The sequence below is a fragment of the Thalassophryne amazonica genome, chromosome 17 (genome assembly GCF_902500255.1).
Source record: "Thalassophryne amazonica chromosome 17, fThaAma1.1, whole genome shotgun sequence".
Classification (NCBI taxonomy): Eukaryota; Metazoa; Chordata; class Actinopteri; order Batrachoidiformes; family Batrachoididae; genus Thalassophryne; species Thalassophryne amazonica.
Window position 1 is genome coordinate 67,911,253 of NC_047119.1, and position 16,168 is coordinate 67,927,420.

The window sequence follows — 16,168 nt, forward strand, 5'->3', positions numbered from 1 at the left end:
TCAGAAGATCAGCAGTTTGATTAAATACTGAGACTGGCACCATCAGCCATGTCACATTCAAAAACCACTCTAATCAACTTTTACACTCTGATGCTTGGTTTGAATGTCAGCAGGTTGGTCTGACCATTTCTTTATTCCTAAGAGCAGTAGGACATCCACCGTGTGATTGGCTGTAATGTGTAGGTGGACTTTATAACATAGTCTGTGAGTGTATGATGGAAAATGCAAGACTTCTAAAAGTATGATAGTAGACACAAAATGCTTTAAATGTGTTCTCTTTACAAGTTACAGCATTGTTGCAGTAATTTACTCTTCTCCCACTTTTTCCCCCCTCAGCCTTTAAATCCAAACCCAGACAGCAGGTGGAATACGTATTTCAAAGACAACGAAATTCTGTTACAGATTGACAAAGATGCCAGGTATGTCGGTGTTTTATTTAACATTGCTAATTATTTAATGGAGTTCTTTCATATATGACTAAATGAAATGATGTACATTATAATATAAATGAATTTATGAAATTGGACACACTGTTAAGATATGGTTGCAAAATGATTTGAATTCTTATGCCAAGGTTTTTTTTTTTTGTTGTTTTTTTTTGTTTGTTTTCTGTTTTGTTGTTTTTTTGTTTTATTGTCAGTTCCATGTTTTTGAACAGTGGTGGTTTTTTGTAATTATGCTTCTGGACACCACCTCAATGCAAGTGAATTTTAGCAATCAGTATCTTCTTGTAGTAGACCTTCAGCTTTAATTCAATGGGTTTAACAAAAATATCACTTCAAGGATTTAAGAATTACAGCAAAAATTGTGTGGCCATCCAAGAAGGAGCCTTGTGAGGGAAGCCACCAAGACATCATTAAACTGCTGAAAGGCTTCTGTTGATGCAATTGCAGAAACTGTGTGTAATGCAACTTTTGCATGTTGCATCAGTAGTTGCGTGTTCCTGGTGGACTGTGGAACAGAGGAGGGTTTTATTTAAAGGAAACTGATCAAATCTAGTCTCACATCTCTGATGTGCCTTCTAGGAAACAGGATTTGAAAATTCACATTCTTCTAAAGGAAATGTCTCTCTATTACACTCCACCACGAGCAGCAGTGAAAAGTTTTATTATTCACCATTTGGTCAGTCACAGTTAGAGAAACCTAAAACTGCTTCAGAGTTGTGTGGCTGTCTTGGTGGCTTCCCTCACTGGTCATCTTGCATGGTCACTGAGGTTTTGTGAACTGCCTTCTCCAAGTAGATGTACTCTACTGTTTATATTTCTTACTGAGTGACGTAAATTTAAGCCCAAGACATTCAGTGACTTTGAAATGCTCATGTATTCATCCCTTGGGAAAACTGACTGTAAAAGTGATGATTAGTATTAAAAAAAAATAATGCTTATATTTAGCTTGACCAATTATGCCCTCTGAAAATGGAGGGACTGTATATAAAATAACCATAATTCCTAAATGGTTACTGTGATATATTTGTGAGTTAAAGTTGAAACTTGCTTGTCTCATTTCAACTCCAGTCTGGTGGTGCAGAGAGGCACAATTACAGATGTTATTACAGTCCAAATGCTTGTGATTTGGACTGTACAGTAGTGTTCAGAATAATAGTAGTGCTATGTGACTAAAAAGATTAATCCAGGTTTTGAGTATATTTCTTATTGTTACATGATGAAACAAGGTACCAGTAGATTCAGTAGATTCTCACAAATCCAACAAGACCAAGCATTCATGATATGCACACTCTTAAGGCTATGAAATTGGGCTATTATTAAAAAAAAAAAAAAAAAAAAAAAGTAGAAAAGGGGGTGTTCACAATAATAGTAGTGTGGCATTCAGTCAGTGAGTTTGTCAGTTTTGTGGAACAAACAGGTGTGAATCAGGTGTCCCCTATTTAAGGATGAATCCAGCACTTGTTGAACATATTTTTCTCTTTGAAAGCCTGAGGAAAATGGGACGTTCAAGACATTGTTCAGAAGAACAGCGTAGTTTGGTTAAAAAGTTGATTGGAGAGAGGAAATCTTATACGCAGGTGCAAAAAATTATAAGCTGTTCACAATGATCTCCAATGCTTTAAAATGGACACAAAAAAAAAACAGACGTGTGGAAGAAAACAGAAAACAACCATCAAAATGGATAGAAGAATAACCAGAATGGCAAAGGCTCACCCACTGATCAGCTCCAGGATGATCAAAGACAGTCTGGAGTTACCTGTAAGTGCTGTGACAGTTAGAAGACACCTGTGTGAAGCTAATTTATTTGCAAGAATCCCCCGCAAAGTCCCTCTGTTAAATAAAAGACATGTGCAGAAAATGTTACAATTTGCCAAAGAACACAACTGGCCTAAAGAGAAATGGAGGAATATTTTGTGGACTATTGAGAGTAAAATTGTTCTTTTTGGGTCCAATGGCCACAGACAGTTTGTGAGACAACCCCCAAACTCTGAATTCAAGCCACAGCTCACAGTGAAGACAGTGAAGCATGGTGGTGCAAGCATCATGATATGGGCATGTTTCTCCTACTATGGTGTTGGGCCTATATATCGCATACCAGGTATCATGGATCAGTTTGGATATGTCAAAATACTTGAAGAGGTCATGTTGCCTTGTGCTGAAGAGGACATGCCCTTGAAATGGGTGTTTCAACAAGACAATGACCCCAAGCACACTAGTAAATGGGCAAAATCTTGGTTCCAAACCAACAAAATTAATGCCTCGCAGATGTGAAGAAATCATGGAAAACTGTGGTTATACAACTAAATACTACAACCCCTGGCAAAAATTATGGAATCACCGGCCTTGGAGGATGTTCATTCAGTTGTTTAATTTTGTAGAAAAAAGCAGATCACAGACATGACACAAAACTAAAGTCATTTCAAATGGCAACTTTCTGGCTTTAAGAAACACTTTAAGAAATCAGGAAAAAAAATTGTGGCAGTCAGTAACGGTTACTTTTTTAGACCAAGCAGAGGGAAAAAAATATGGAATCACTCAATTCTGAGGAAAAAATTATGGAATTACCCTGTAAATTTTCATCCCCAAAACTAACACCTGCATCAAATCAGATCTGCTCATTAGTCTGCATCTAAAAAGGAGTGATCACACCTTGGAGAGCTGTTGCACCAAGTGGACTGACATGAATCATGGCTCCAACACGAGAGATGTCAATTGAAACAAAGGAGAGGATTATCAAACTCTTAAAAGAGGGTAAATCATCACGCAATGTTGCAAAAGATGTTGGTTGTTCAGTCAGCTGTGTCTAAACTCTGGACCAGATACAAAGAACATGGGAAGGTTGTTAAAGGCAAACATACTGGTAGACCAAGGAAGACATCAAAGCGTCAAGACAGAAAACTTAAAGCAATCTGTCTCAAAAATCGAAGAATCTCGAATCTGCATTGGGCAAGGTGATGATGCTGGAACTTTTTGTTGGTGCCGTTCCAATGAGATTTATAAAAATGAGTGCCTGAAGAGAACATGTAAATTTCCACAGTCATTGATGATATGGGGCTGCATGTCAGGTAAAGGCACTGGGGAGATGGCTGTCATTACATCATCAATAAATGCACAAGTTTACATTGATATTTTGGACACTTTTCTTATCCCATCAATTGAAAGGATGTTTGGGGATGATGAAATCATTTTTCAAGATGATAATGCATCTTGCCATAGAGCAAAAACTGTAAAAACATTCCTTGCAAAAAGACACATAGGGTTAATGTCATGGCCTGTAAATAGTCCGGATCTTAATCCAATTGAAAATCTTTGGTGGAAGTTGAAGAAAGTGGTCCATGACAAGGCTCCAACCTGCAAAGCTGATCTGGCAACAGCAATCAGAGAAAGTTGGAGCCAGATTGATGAAGAGTACTGTTTGTCACTCATTAAGTCCATGCCTCAGAGACTGCAAGCTGTTATAAAAGCCAGAGGTGGTGCAACAAAATACTAGTGATGTGTTGGAGCGTTCTTTTGTTTTTCATGATTCCATAATTTTTTCCTCAGAATTGAGTGAGTCCATATTTTTTTCCCTCTGCGTCGTCTAAAAAAGTAACCGTTACTGACTGACTGACAATTTTTTTTCCTGATTTCTTAGTGTTTCTTAAAGCCAGAAAGTTGCCATTTGAAATGACTTTTGTTTTGTGTCATGTCTGTGATCTGCTTTTTTCCTACAAAATTAAACAACTGAATGAACATCAGTCTTAGGCTGGTGATTCCATAATTTTTGCCAGGGGTTGTAGTTTAGTGATTCACAGGATTGCTAAAAAAGCAGTTTGAACATAATAGTTTTGAGTTTGTAGCGTCAATAGCAGATGCTACTATTATTGTGAACACCCCCTTTTCTACTTTTTTTTTTTTTTTTACTAGTGGCCCAATTTCATAGCCTTAAGAGTGTGCATATCATGAATGCTTGGTCTTGTTGGGTCTTGTTCAGTGAGAATCTACTGAATCTACTGGTACCTTGTTTCCCATGTAACAATAAGAAATATTCTCAAAACCTGGATTAATCTTTTTAGTCACATAGCACTACTATTATTCTGAACACTACTGTATTTATTGAAGACCGCAGCATTTATTTATAAATTGCATCAAAGTCAACATTTTTCAGTATGATAACTGTTAAACAGCATAAAAACTATCTACATAAAAATTAAAAACCTAGTAGCTGTTTAAAGTCACTAAAATGACAGTGAATAATATACAAAATAAAAAACAAAATAACCAGAGAAGACTTTGAATGTTTTCAGGAGGCTCTACCCGGACATATCGTTCTTCCAGCGTCCTACAGAATACCCCTGCCAGCTTATCTTGGACCCTCAGAATGATTACGAGACTCTGCGTCGGCGTGTGGAACAAACCACCCTTAAAGCACAAACGGTCAATCGTAATCGCAGTGGAGTCACTAATGTGAGTCGGTAATTGGGGGCTGTACTTGAGTACATAGACTCTTATTCACTTTGGTGTTCTTTATCTTGCACACAGACACCGAACATTTATTAAAAGAATTCAGGTGTTCCGATTTCAAATTCAGTACCTGCTGACCTGCCCGTGTGTTTGCATTGATTTCTGTTGAAATTTTAGGCACATTTGTTTTGCCACTAATCGAAAATAAATTGTCCCCGTCACATTGTAAATTTTCCAACAACAGTTGTATTCTGTCATCCCAGGTCAGCTCTCCTGGAAAGGCCTTGAACCTGTATCCATCTAATGAATACGAGGTGCTGCCCAGTGGCAGCGAGGCACATTGGGAAGTTGTGGAACGCATCCTCTTCATATACGCCAAACTCAACCCTGGGATTGCTTATGTCCAGGGCATGAACGAGATTGTTGGGCCTATTTACTACACCTTTGCCACAGATCCAAACAACCAGTGGAAAGGTAAATTACTTCTCACTGTGAAAAATTTTTAACCCATAAATGCTGAAGGTGCTTGTACTTGACTCTAAAGTTAGTGTTTAGAAGAATATAAATGTCGATGTGAGATGTTGTGAAAATAAAGAAGACGCCTGCCGTGTGTTCTGCCTGTATGTGTTCAGAGCACGCTGAAGCAGATACCTTCTTCTGTTTTACCAACCTGATGTCCGAGAACAGAGACAACTTCATCAAGAGCCTGGACGACTCGCAGTGTGGCATCACGTGCAAGATGGAGAGTGTCTACTCCATGTTGAAAGAAAAAGACCTGGAGCTCTTTCTCAAGTTGGTGAGGTCAACACACATTCTCTAAACGCAATAAGTCAGAGTACAGAGAAAAAAAAACTCCTATATGAGTGGGCTGATATTCATTTATTTCTAAGACACCCCCCCCCCCCCCCCCCCCCCCTTGTATTGTCACAATACAGGCTGTGTGAAAAGACTCTATTTTCCCATATTGGCAAGATGGCAAAACTATAATCCAGTCACATGGATTAGAATACAGTGTTACTACTATTTGATTTGACCACATATTCACATTGGACTGTTACTGTTTTCTCTCTATTTATCTAAACATTTGGCTTCAGCAATTTGTGCTTTTAAGACAACTGATAGTGTCTTAAAGTAAAGTTTGATACATGTAAATCTGCATCTACCATTCATTAAATCTCCAATATCACTTTTAGTTCTCAGCAACACTAATTTGGGCTTAAATTAGATTCTTATTCACTTCTATAAATGGGAAACACAATAACACGGACGTCAGAAATGCTGCCATCAGCATTTGTGGGATACTCACAACTTGTGTTGTGCAAAATGATGCGCAAACATTTTTCACATCAATATCTGACTCCTAAAAGCATGAAATAAGTTCATCCCAAAAATAGTTTGATTTGTGTGAAATGACTTTAATAACATCAACGAATTCCATCGAAGACTTAGTGGGAGTGTTAATGTTTCTGTATAAATGATCATTTAACAAAATTTGGGTCTGCATTTTGATCCTTTCGGTCAAACAACCCCATTTGAATTTATTCATGATTAAATCGTCTCCCTGCAGCAGAACATTTAATCCATTTCCTTTGTCATTTCAACACAATGCGGAGTTCACAGTAAAATCTGTAACGGTGTCTCTCATGGGTTGCTGTGTGGTCTCGGATCAGGACATGAAAACATGAGACTTAATAACCACTGTGACGTCTCAACAGACAGATGTTTCCAAACAATTTTACAGACCACAGACTAAATCTGATGCGCGGCATGAAAACAAAAGACTGTAACCCTTCTCCTTTCGAGTTTATTGGCAGCGTTACCGCCACCTACTGTTTGGGTGTAGAACATTAATGGATTCTGAAGTATGCTATCAAAAATAACCCGGAAACTTTCACCACGTAAGTAAAAACACAGATTTCCGGGAATTAACGGAAAACTTTCATCACTGCTGCAGTAAAAACAATGTTGTAACAGGTGTTATTCCAATCCAGACCAAAACTTAAATCCAATTTTTGTAAAATAAAAAAAAAAAAGCTAAATTGGTGCTAAAGAAGGAAAAAAAAACTGGGATGCAGGTTTTTGTCTTGTTTTGTAACAACATGCATATAGCACAGCACGTAGTGTGAATATGTAATCTGTCCAGTGTCTCTCTCCGGCTGGATGAATCCTTATCTACTGTGGGTTCTTACCTTCTTGCAGGAAGAGCAGAAGATCAAACCCCAATATTTCACCTTCCGCTGGCTGACCTTGTTGTTGTCGCAGGAGTTCCTCTTGCCAGATGTGATCCGCATCTGGGACACTCTGTTCTCAGACGAGGACCGTTTCCACTTCCTCATTCTGGTGTGCTGCGCCATGCTAATGTGAGTTTTTAAAATGTTTCTCTCCTGCTTCAGTTGAAAAATGTCCGCATTGCCGTTTCAGTCATGCTGCCTTCTGACATTCTCCGTTCACAGACTTATCAGAGATAACTTACTAGCTGGAGACTTCACGGTGAACATGAGATTACTGCAGGTAACATGTTAATTTGACATGTTTAGCCGCATGTTCTCCTTGAATTGCTGGCTGTCTGAGTGGTGTCCAAAAAATGAGGTGGGCTTCATAGATAATTGGCAAAGCTTTTGGGGAAAACCTGGTCTTGTTAGGAGAGACGGCATCCATCCCACTTTCTAGGAATCTGGCCAATTTTCTTAAATCTTCCAAACCGTGACTATCCAGGGTTGGGACCAGGAAGCAGAGTTGTAGTCTTACACACCTCTCTGCAGCTTCTCTCCCCCTGCCATCCCCTCATTACCCCATCCCCGTAGAGACGGTGCCTGCTCCCAGACCACCAATAACCAGCAAAAATCTATTTAAGCATAAAAATTCAAAAAGAAAAAATAATATAGCACCTTCAACTGCACCACAGACTAAAACAGTTAAATGTGGTCTATTAAACATTAGGTCTCTCTCTTCTAAGTCCCTGTTAGTAAATGATATAATAATTGATCAACATATTGATTTATTCTGCCTTACAGAAACCTGGTTACAGCAGGATGAATATGTTAGTTTAAATGAGTCAACACCCCCGAGTCACACTAACTGCCAGAATGCTCGTAGCACGGGCCGAGGCGGAGGATTAGCAGCAATCTTCCATTCCAGCTTATTAATTAATCAAAAACCCAGACAGAGCTTTAATTCATTTGAAAGCTTGACTCTTAGTCTTGTCCATCCAAATTGGAAGTCCCAAAAAACAGTTTTATTTGTTATTATCTATCGTCCACCTGGTCGTTACTGTGAGTTTCTCTGTGAATTTTCAGACCTTTTGTCTGACTTAGTGCTTAGCTCAGATAAGATAATTATAGTGGGCGATTTTAACATCCACACAGATGCTGAGAATGACAGCCTCAACACTGCATTTAATCTATTATTAGACTCAATTGGCTTTGCTCAAAATGTAAATGAGTCCACCCACCACTTTAATCATATCTTAGATCTTGTTCTGACGTATGGTATGGAAATTAAAGACTTAACAGTATTCCCTGAAAACTCCCTTCTGTCTGATCATTTCTTAATAACATTTACATTTACTCTGATGGACTACCCAGCAGAGGGGAATAAGTTTCATTACACTAGAAGTCTTTCAGAAAGCGCTGTAACTTGGTTTAAGGATATGATTCCTTCTTTATGTTCTCTAATGCCATATACCAACACAGTGCAGAGTAGCTACCTAAACTCTGTGAGATAGAGTGACAAAGTTTTTTTTTATTCGGCACACAAAATATTCAAATAGAAAAAAATGAACAATTCCACAAACAAACACAGACAAAACACAGCCGAAAGGGTGTGGGCTGAAGCAAAGCTTATTAGCGCCCACCCCTGCTAGTACAAGTCCAACAATTCTAATCAGTCATATTTACATAAATACAAATTCACTACTACATGTCGACACACAGACATACACATCAATATACTATTCACTTATATTTATATAGTACCAGATCACAAGAAAGTCGAATCAAGGCACTTTACGCCAGTAAGGACCTTACCAACCCCCAGAGCAAGCACTAGGCAACTGTGGTGAGGAAAAACTCCCTATAAGGAAGAAACCTCAAGCAGACCAGGCTCTTGGGGGTGACCCTCTGCTTGGGCTGTGCCATATATACCTATATACTTTACAAACATAAATATATATATACATACATATGCACAGTCACTTATATACATATACACCTACCCATATCTATATATCTACATACGCATATACATACCCACACATTCAAATATACAATAAGTCCCACTTATAAATTGAACTTTCCATATAAATTAAATTATATTTGCTTCTTTATGATACTTAGACATAATGTTCTTTTTGAGTAGTTTCTTAAATCTTACTAAGGTACTACTCATTCTAACCTCTGTTGAACATTTGTTCCATTTCCTCACCCCAACCACACACACACAAAAACCCTTTACATTTGTTCTCACTGGTGGTTTCATAAAAATTGCACAACCTCTTAAACTATATCTGGATTCCCTCAATCGGAACAGACTCTGGACATGTCTCGGTAAGGCTTGGTTTTTCGCTCGAAATAAAGTTTGAATTGTAATGTAATCGACCAAATCTATGAATTTTAATAAATTTAAAGACACAAATAGTGAATGAGTTGGTTCACGATATTGTTTATTGCAGATGATTCGTATGGCTCGTTTTTGCAAAAGGAATATTGGATTGGTATTTGGTATACTTACTTTCAGCTTCCTTAGTTCGTAGTTTTATGAATTGTTTATATAGTACGTTTTTCTTTTTACATGCCCTCTGAAGCCCCTTAGTTATCCATGGTTTGTTGCTATATTGATTTCTATATATTTTGTCAACAAATGGACAGTGTTTATTATACAAACTGGAAAAAATGGAAATGAAAGCATCATATGACCTGTCAACATCATCAACAAAAACATCTGACCAATTCTGACTTGATAAATCCTCCCTTAAATTATCAATTGTTTCAGGTGTTACTTTTCTACTCATGAATTTGATATTGCTTCGATACATACAACAACCCTCCAATGCAAAGACTGAGAAAACTGGCAAGTGATCACTGATATCACTGACCAGTAGTTCTTCACTAAGATTACCGGATATAACGTTAGTTAAAATATTGTCAATGAGAGTTGTTGTATCCATAGTTATTCTGCTAGGATGAATGATGGTTGGAAACAGTCCTAAACAGTACAAGGTGTTTATAAATGAGGTAATTTGTGGATGATTGTGAGGGTTTAAAAAAATCTATATTGAAATCTCCACAGACAAATAAATGCTTATTTCTGTTGATTTTGTTGTACATTCCTAAGATAATGTCTTCAAAGGTGTCAATATTTGTCCCAGGAGCTCTGTAAATGCAACTAACAACTATGTTTTTGGAGTTTATAGATGTAATTTCTATGGTAACACATTCCATGATGTTGTCCACTGTAAATGACATGTTGTTAATGAGTTTACAGTTATAATTTGACCTTACAAACAATGCAACGCCTCCGCCCCTTCTCGTCTGCCTATTAACCAGGAACAATTCATAACCATCAAGATATACCAGATCTTTATTATCCTCATTTAACCATGTTTCTGAAATTGCAATAACTGAAAAACGTTTTTTGGATGTTTTCAAACAATCATTAATAGTGGACAGATTACGAGAAAGACTTCTGCTGTTGAAATGTACAATTGAAAAATCTTCATCATTGATTTTATAATTTTTGAATTGTTCTTCTGTAAAATATTTGCACTGTCTCACAATATTCTCACTGAAAAAGGTATCAAGATCATTTTCAGATTCGAAGGGGTGGTTAGCAGAGTTATTATAATTAAATGTATCTAGACAGAGCTCCTGGGCAGAAATAAACGGATCATTATCGTTAGTCATTATGTTTCTCTTGTCTCCGGGTGTAGATGATGTGGATGAGTGGGTTGCTCCAGTCTGCATCATGGTGCTGTGATGTGTTTGAGTCCTCATACCTATTGTTCATATTTGTCCAGCTCCTCGATGTTCCTTATTGCCATAACCTTTGCTTGTTCTGGTGATCCGTTCAGTTTGATGAATATTTTACAGTTTGAAGTCCATGTGTGCTGGATTTTTCCCTGTTTCTTTAAGAAGCGTGCTTTCCTGGCGATGTCGGCATTCCGTTTGGTGAGATGTTCATTGATGAATACGTTTGTCCCTTTCAGTTTTCTTCCTTGTTTTAACAGTGCTGTTTTGTGTTTTCTGTTGATGAATCTCATGATGACGGTTTGTTTATCACCGTCATTTCTCCGGGGCAGAGGGTGGCACGCTTCAGTGTTATTTAAATCCATTTCTATACCTTTAGATAGGAGGAAATCAGCAACCTGTTTTTCCACAGAGCTGACCTCCTGTTCACTGGGATCCCCTCCGCTCTCATCTGTTACCGCCCGTGCGTAGGACCGTGGTTTGATGTGAAGACCTGTGATGATGACGTTGTTAATTCTGGTGTACTGCTCCAATTCAGCCACTCTATTTTCCAGCTGCACCAGACGCCGGTCTTTCTCGGCGTTCTGGAGCCGTAATGCCTTCACCTCCTCCACCAGATCCATGATTGATTTCTGTTGCTTCTTCACAACAGAAATCTCCTCTGATAGAAAGTCCAGAGATTTTTTAATATCGTCACCTTCCTCCGCTGTCAGAACCTTCTTAGGCCCCATGGTCGGCTTATGGGCAGCTTGACGATCGCCGATGTTAACAGCCTGCGTTGTTTGTCACCGGGATGGATCTGCACTGCGCTGGTGCCGCGCGGCCTCTGTGTTTCTGCGCTGATGGATCCGCAGTGGCTGCACGAGGCCTCGGGGAAGCGGCACTCGTGATGCGCGGCTTTAATGACGCAGCGCGTGACCTCAGTGAATTCACCACGTTGGGCGGGCCTCGGACGAGTATCTCGTCAATAGTTTTACATCCTCATTGAAGACAACTTTGGATGCTGTAGCTCCTCTGAAAAAGAGAGCTTTAAATCAGAAGTGCCTGACTCCGTGGTATAACTCACAAACTCGCAGCTTAAAGCAGATAACCTGTAAGTTGGAGAGGAAATGGCGTCTCACTAATTTAGAAGATCTTCACTTAGCCTGGAAAAAGAGTCTGTTGCTCTATAAAAAAGCCCTCCGTAAAGCTAGGACATCTTACTACTCATCACTCCTTGAAGAAAATAAGAACAACCCCAGGTTTCTTTTCAGCACTGTAGCCAGGCTGACAAAGAGTCAGAGCTATATTGAGCCGAGTATTCCTTTAACTTTAACTAGTAATGACTTCATGACTTTCTTTGCTAACAAAATTTTAACTATTAGAGAAAAAATTACTTATAACCATCCCAAAGACATATCGTTATCTTTGGCTGCTTTCAGTGATGCCGGTATTTGATTAGACTCTTTCTCTCAGATTGTTCTGTCTGAGTTATTTTCAATAGTTACTTCATCCAAACCATCAACATGTCTATTAGACCCCATTCCTACCAGGCTGCTCAAGGAAGCCCTACCATTATTTAATGCTTCGATCTTAAATATGATCAATCTATCTTTATTAATTGGCTATGTACCACAGGCTTTTAAGGTGGCAGTAATTAAACCATTACGTAAAAAGCCATCACTTGACCCAGCTATCTTAGCTAATTATAGGCCAATCTCCAACCTTCCTTTTCTCTTAAAAATTCTTGAAAGGGTAGTTGTAAAACAGCTAACTGATCATCTGCAGAGGAATGGTCTATTTGAAGAGTTTCAGTCAGGTTTTAGAATTCATCATAGTACAGAAACAGCATTAGTGAAGGTTACAAATGATCTTCTTATGGCCTCAGACAGTGGACTCATCTCTGTGCTTGTTCTGTTAGACCTCAGTGCTGCTTTTGATACTGTTGACCATAAAATTTTATTACAGAGATTAGAGCATGCCATAGGTATTAAAGGCACTGCGCTGCGGTGGTTTGAATCATATTTATCTAATAGATTACAATTTGTTCATGTAAATGGGGAATCTTCTTCACAGACTAAGGTTAATTATGGAGTTCCACAAGGTTCTGTGCTAGGACCAATTTTATTCACTTTATACATGCTTCCCTTAGGCAGTATTATTAGACGGCATTGCTTAAATTTTCATTGTTACGCAGATGATACCCAGCTTTATCTATCCATGAAGCCAGAGGACACACACCAATTAGCTAAACTGCAGGATTGTCTTACAGACATAAAGACATGGATGACCTCTAATTTCCTGCTTTTAAACTCAGATAAAACTGAAGGTATTGTACTTGGCCCCACAAATCTTAGAAACATGGTGTCTAACCAGATCCTTACTCTGGATGGCATTACCCTGACCTCTAGTAATACTGTGAGAAATCTTGGAGTCATTTTTGATCAGGATATGTCATTCAAAGCGCATATTATAGAAATATGTAGGACTGCTTTTTTGCATTTACGCAATATCTCTAAAATTAGAAAGGTCTTGTCTCAGAGTGATGCTGAAAAACTAATTCATGCATTTATTTCCTCTAGGCTGGACTATTGTAATTCATTATCAGGTTGTCCTAAAAGTTCCCTGAAAAGCCTTCAGTTAATTCAAAATGCTGCAGCTAGAGTACTAACGGGGATTAGAAGGAGAGAGCATATCTCACCCATATTGGCCTCTCTTCATTGGCTTCCTGTTAATTCTAGAATAGAATTTAAAATTCTTCTTCTTACTTATAAGGTTTTGAATAATCCGGTCCCATCTTATCTTATGGACCTCATAGTACCATATCACCCCAATAGAGCGCTTCGCTCTCAGACTGCAGGCTTACTTGTAGTTCCTAGGGTTTGTAAGAGTAGAATGGGAGGCAGAGCCTTCAGCTTTCAGGCTCCTCTCCTGTGGAACCAGCTCCCAATTCAGATCAGGGAGACAGACACCCTCTCTACTTTTAAGATTAGGCTTAAAACTTTCCTTTTTGCTAAAGCTTATAGTTAGGGCTGGATCAGGTGACCCTGAACCATCCCTTAGTTATGCTGCTATAGACTTAGACTGCTGGGGGGTTCCCATGATACGCTGAGTGTTTCTTTCTCTTTTTGCTCTGTATGCACCACTCTGCATTTAATCATTAGTGATTGATCTCTGCTCCCCTCCACAGCATGTCTTTTTCGTGGTTCTATCCCTCAGCCCCAACCAGTCCCAGCAGAAGACTGCCCCTCCCTGAGCCTGGTTCTGCTGGAGGTTTCTTCCTGTTAAAAGGGAGTTTTTCCTTCCCACTGTCGTCAAGTGCTTGCTCACAGGGGGTCGTTTTGACCGTTGGGGTTTTACATAATTATTGTATGGCCTTGCCTTACAATATAAAGTGCCTTGGGGCAACTGTTTGTTGTGATTTGGCGCTATATAAATAAAATTGATTGATTGATTGATTGATTAATTTGACAGCAAACCAGCACCCTTTGTCCAAGCAGACTCATAAGAGCACTGATCAGTTCTTCCTGCCACATGTAGGTACTTGTGTACTGCCATAGGGGGCGCACCATTTGTTTTTGATTAAATTTTCTAAAGTTAGCTGACCAAAGTATTTCTGGCTACTTTGTAACTCATAGTGTATTCAGAAAGAAAAAACATGAAATACGTCTAAATCAGATTGGATAACCACAAACAAAGTAGTAATAACTGCAAACCCTGAAACACAACCACATCCCACTGACTTTACTTCTCCCGTGTTCACACACAGCAGACGTGTAGAATCCAGCATGGCTGTGGTTCCACACGGCTTCGTATGTAGACGGTCATCGTCCACTTGATACTTCCACATTCTACGAGTTCCACATGAAAGCCAGTAAACATCCGATAGCCATCATCACATTTGTGTTGGTTGGTTCTTTCATTTGTCCATCCGCAGTCAATAAGCATCGCTAATACAGATGGCTGGTAGCCATGCCATGTCCTGTGTCCGCGTCACAACTCTCCCATTCAGATCATGAACAGAACTGTCCATTGTGGCTCTACCGGCCACACTGGAGTGCAAGTCGAATTAACTCAAAAACTCGTAAAAAAAACAAAACAAAAAAAACCCGCAACATATACTCCAGAAAATACCCCAAGTAGTGCTCGTTAGCATCAAATTACATGACAGCCATTAGCATTGCGTTCTGTGATACCAGCAGGTTTTTGTGCTAACATCAGCTTGTTAGCTTTACGTGGTGATGCCCGTTAACATTGGATTATGTGATAATGGGGAGTCTTCATGCTAACGTTAGCCAAATAACATTGCGTCATGTGACACTACTGAGTTTTAAAGTCTATCATGAATCACTGCTTTAAGCCCCCCCCCCCCCCCCCCCCCCCCCAGGTCCTCAGTCACTACAAGTGTGGGTTGTTTTTTTTTTGTTGTTGTTGTTGTTTTTTTTGTTTTGTTTTTAAGCTCATAAATCTCGATGCTTATAATGGAGGCACATAGCTCATGCTAATGTTAGGTATGAAGTCAGCACCTTGACATTAAACCTAAAGCTACGGTCACTTTAGCTACAGCAAAGCAGCGACTTGCCATTAATTTCAATCAGAGCAGGTGTTTTTGCATCAGCAAGATACAACAGTCGCTCTGCCACCGACTAGGCAGGGTCAAAAGAGACCAGAAGTCTATTTTATGCAATTACTGAATGACTTCATTCAGTATTTGCATGGTCACTGAAAATCAGAGTGAATAGTTAGCGTGACGTCAGGCGGTTGTTCACACAAACAAAATAATCCAAGATGACTGAAAACTCCCCAAAACAGCTTAGTTTCTGTATAAATCTAATATGTTGCTCATATATTTTATAAATGTTAGCGGGAAATAAACACTTTAAACACTCACTTTAAAAACACTGTTTTTGTAACCAGATAACAACTCTGAAGGGATTTACAAGACATCTTAGAGAGATGTTGGGGTGTACGCCACGGGAACACCTATCAGACGCCCTCATTTGCAGCTAACGTGACTGTAGAAAAACACCAAGCTAGCGTCAAGCCAGCACTGGAGACGAGGCAAAACTCTGATGTTAAACTAAAAAAAGGCAACTGCGTTGCAACACAACAGCATTTATCAGTTATGAACTGCAACTGGGCTAAATATTTGTAATTTAGAAAGACCTTGGATTATGTTTCCTAATATTTTTCCAATAATAACTCAAAAGAAAAACTAACGTTTGTTAGTTAGTTAGTCCATGTTTGAATATGGATTATGGCCAAATTTGTTTGTGATCATAAAGAATATTTTATTCATCAGCACATTTTTAGCAAACACTGACTAAAAGTACTGAC

At 38.9% G+C, this 16,168-nt stretch overlaps 1 protein-coding gene across 1 annotated transcript in view; it reads left to right on the top strand.

The window, feature by feature from the left end:
• tbc1d13 (TBC1 domain family, member 13) overlaps positions 1 to 16,168 on the top strand; it is a 42,664-nt gene that overhangs the window by 25,637 nt on the left and 859 nt on the right. Inside the window, exons 6-11 of the mRNA XM_034192470.1 lie at positions 337 to 419; positions 4,733 to 4,892; positions 5,153 to 5,363; positions 5,522 to 5,685; positions 7,089 to 7,249; positions 7,343 to 7,400. Of these exons, the coding sequence (XP_034048361.1) occupies positions 337 to 419; positions 4,733 to 4,892; positions 5,153 to 5,363; positions 5,522 to 5,685; positions 7,089 to 7,249; positions 7,343 to 7,400 (837 nt within the window). The remainder of the gene's footprint in view (positions 1 to 336; positions 420 to 4,732; positions 4,893 to 5,152; positions 5,364 to 5,521; positions 5,686 to 7,088; positions 7,250 to 7,342; positions 7,401 to 16,168) is intronic.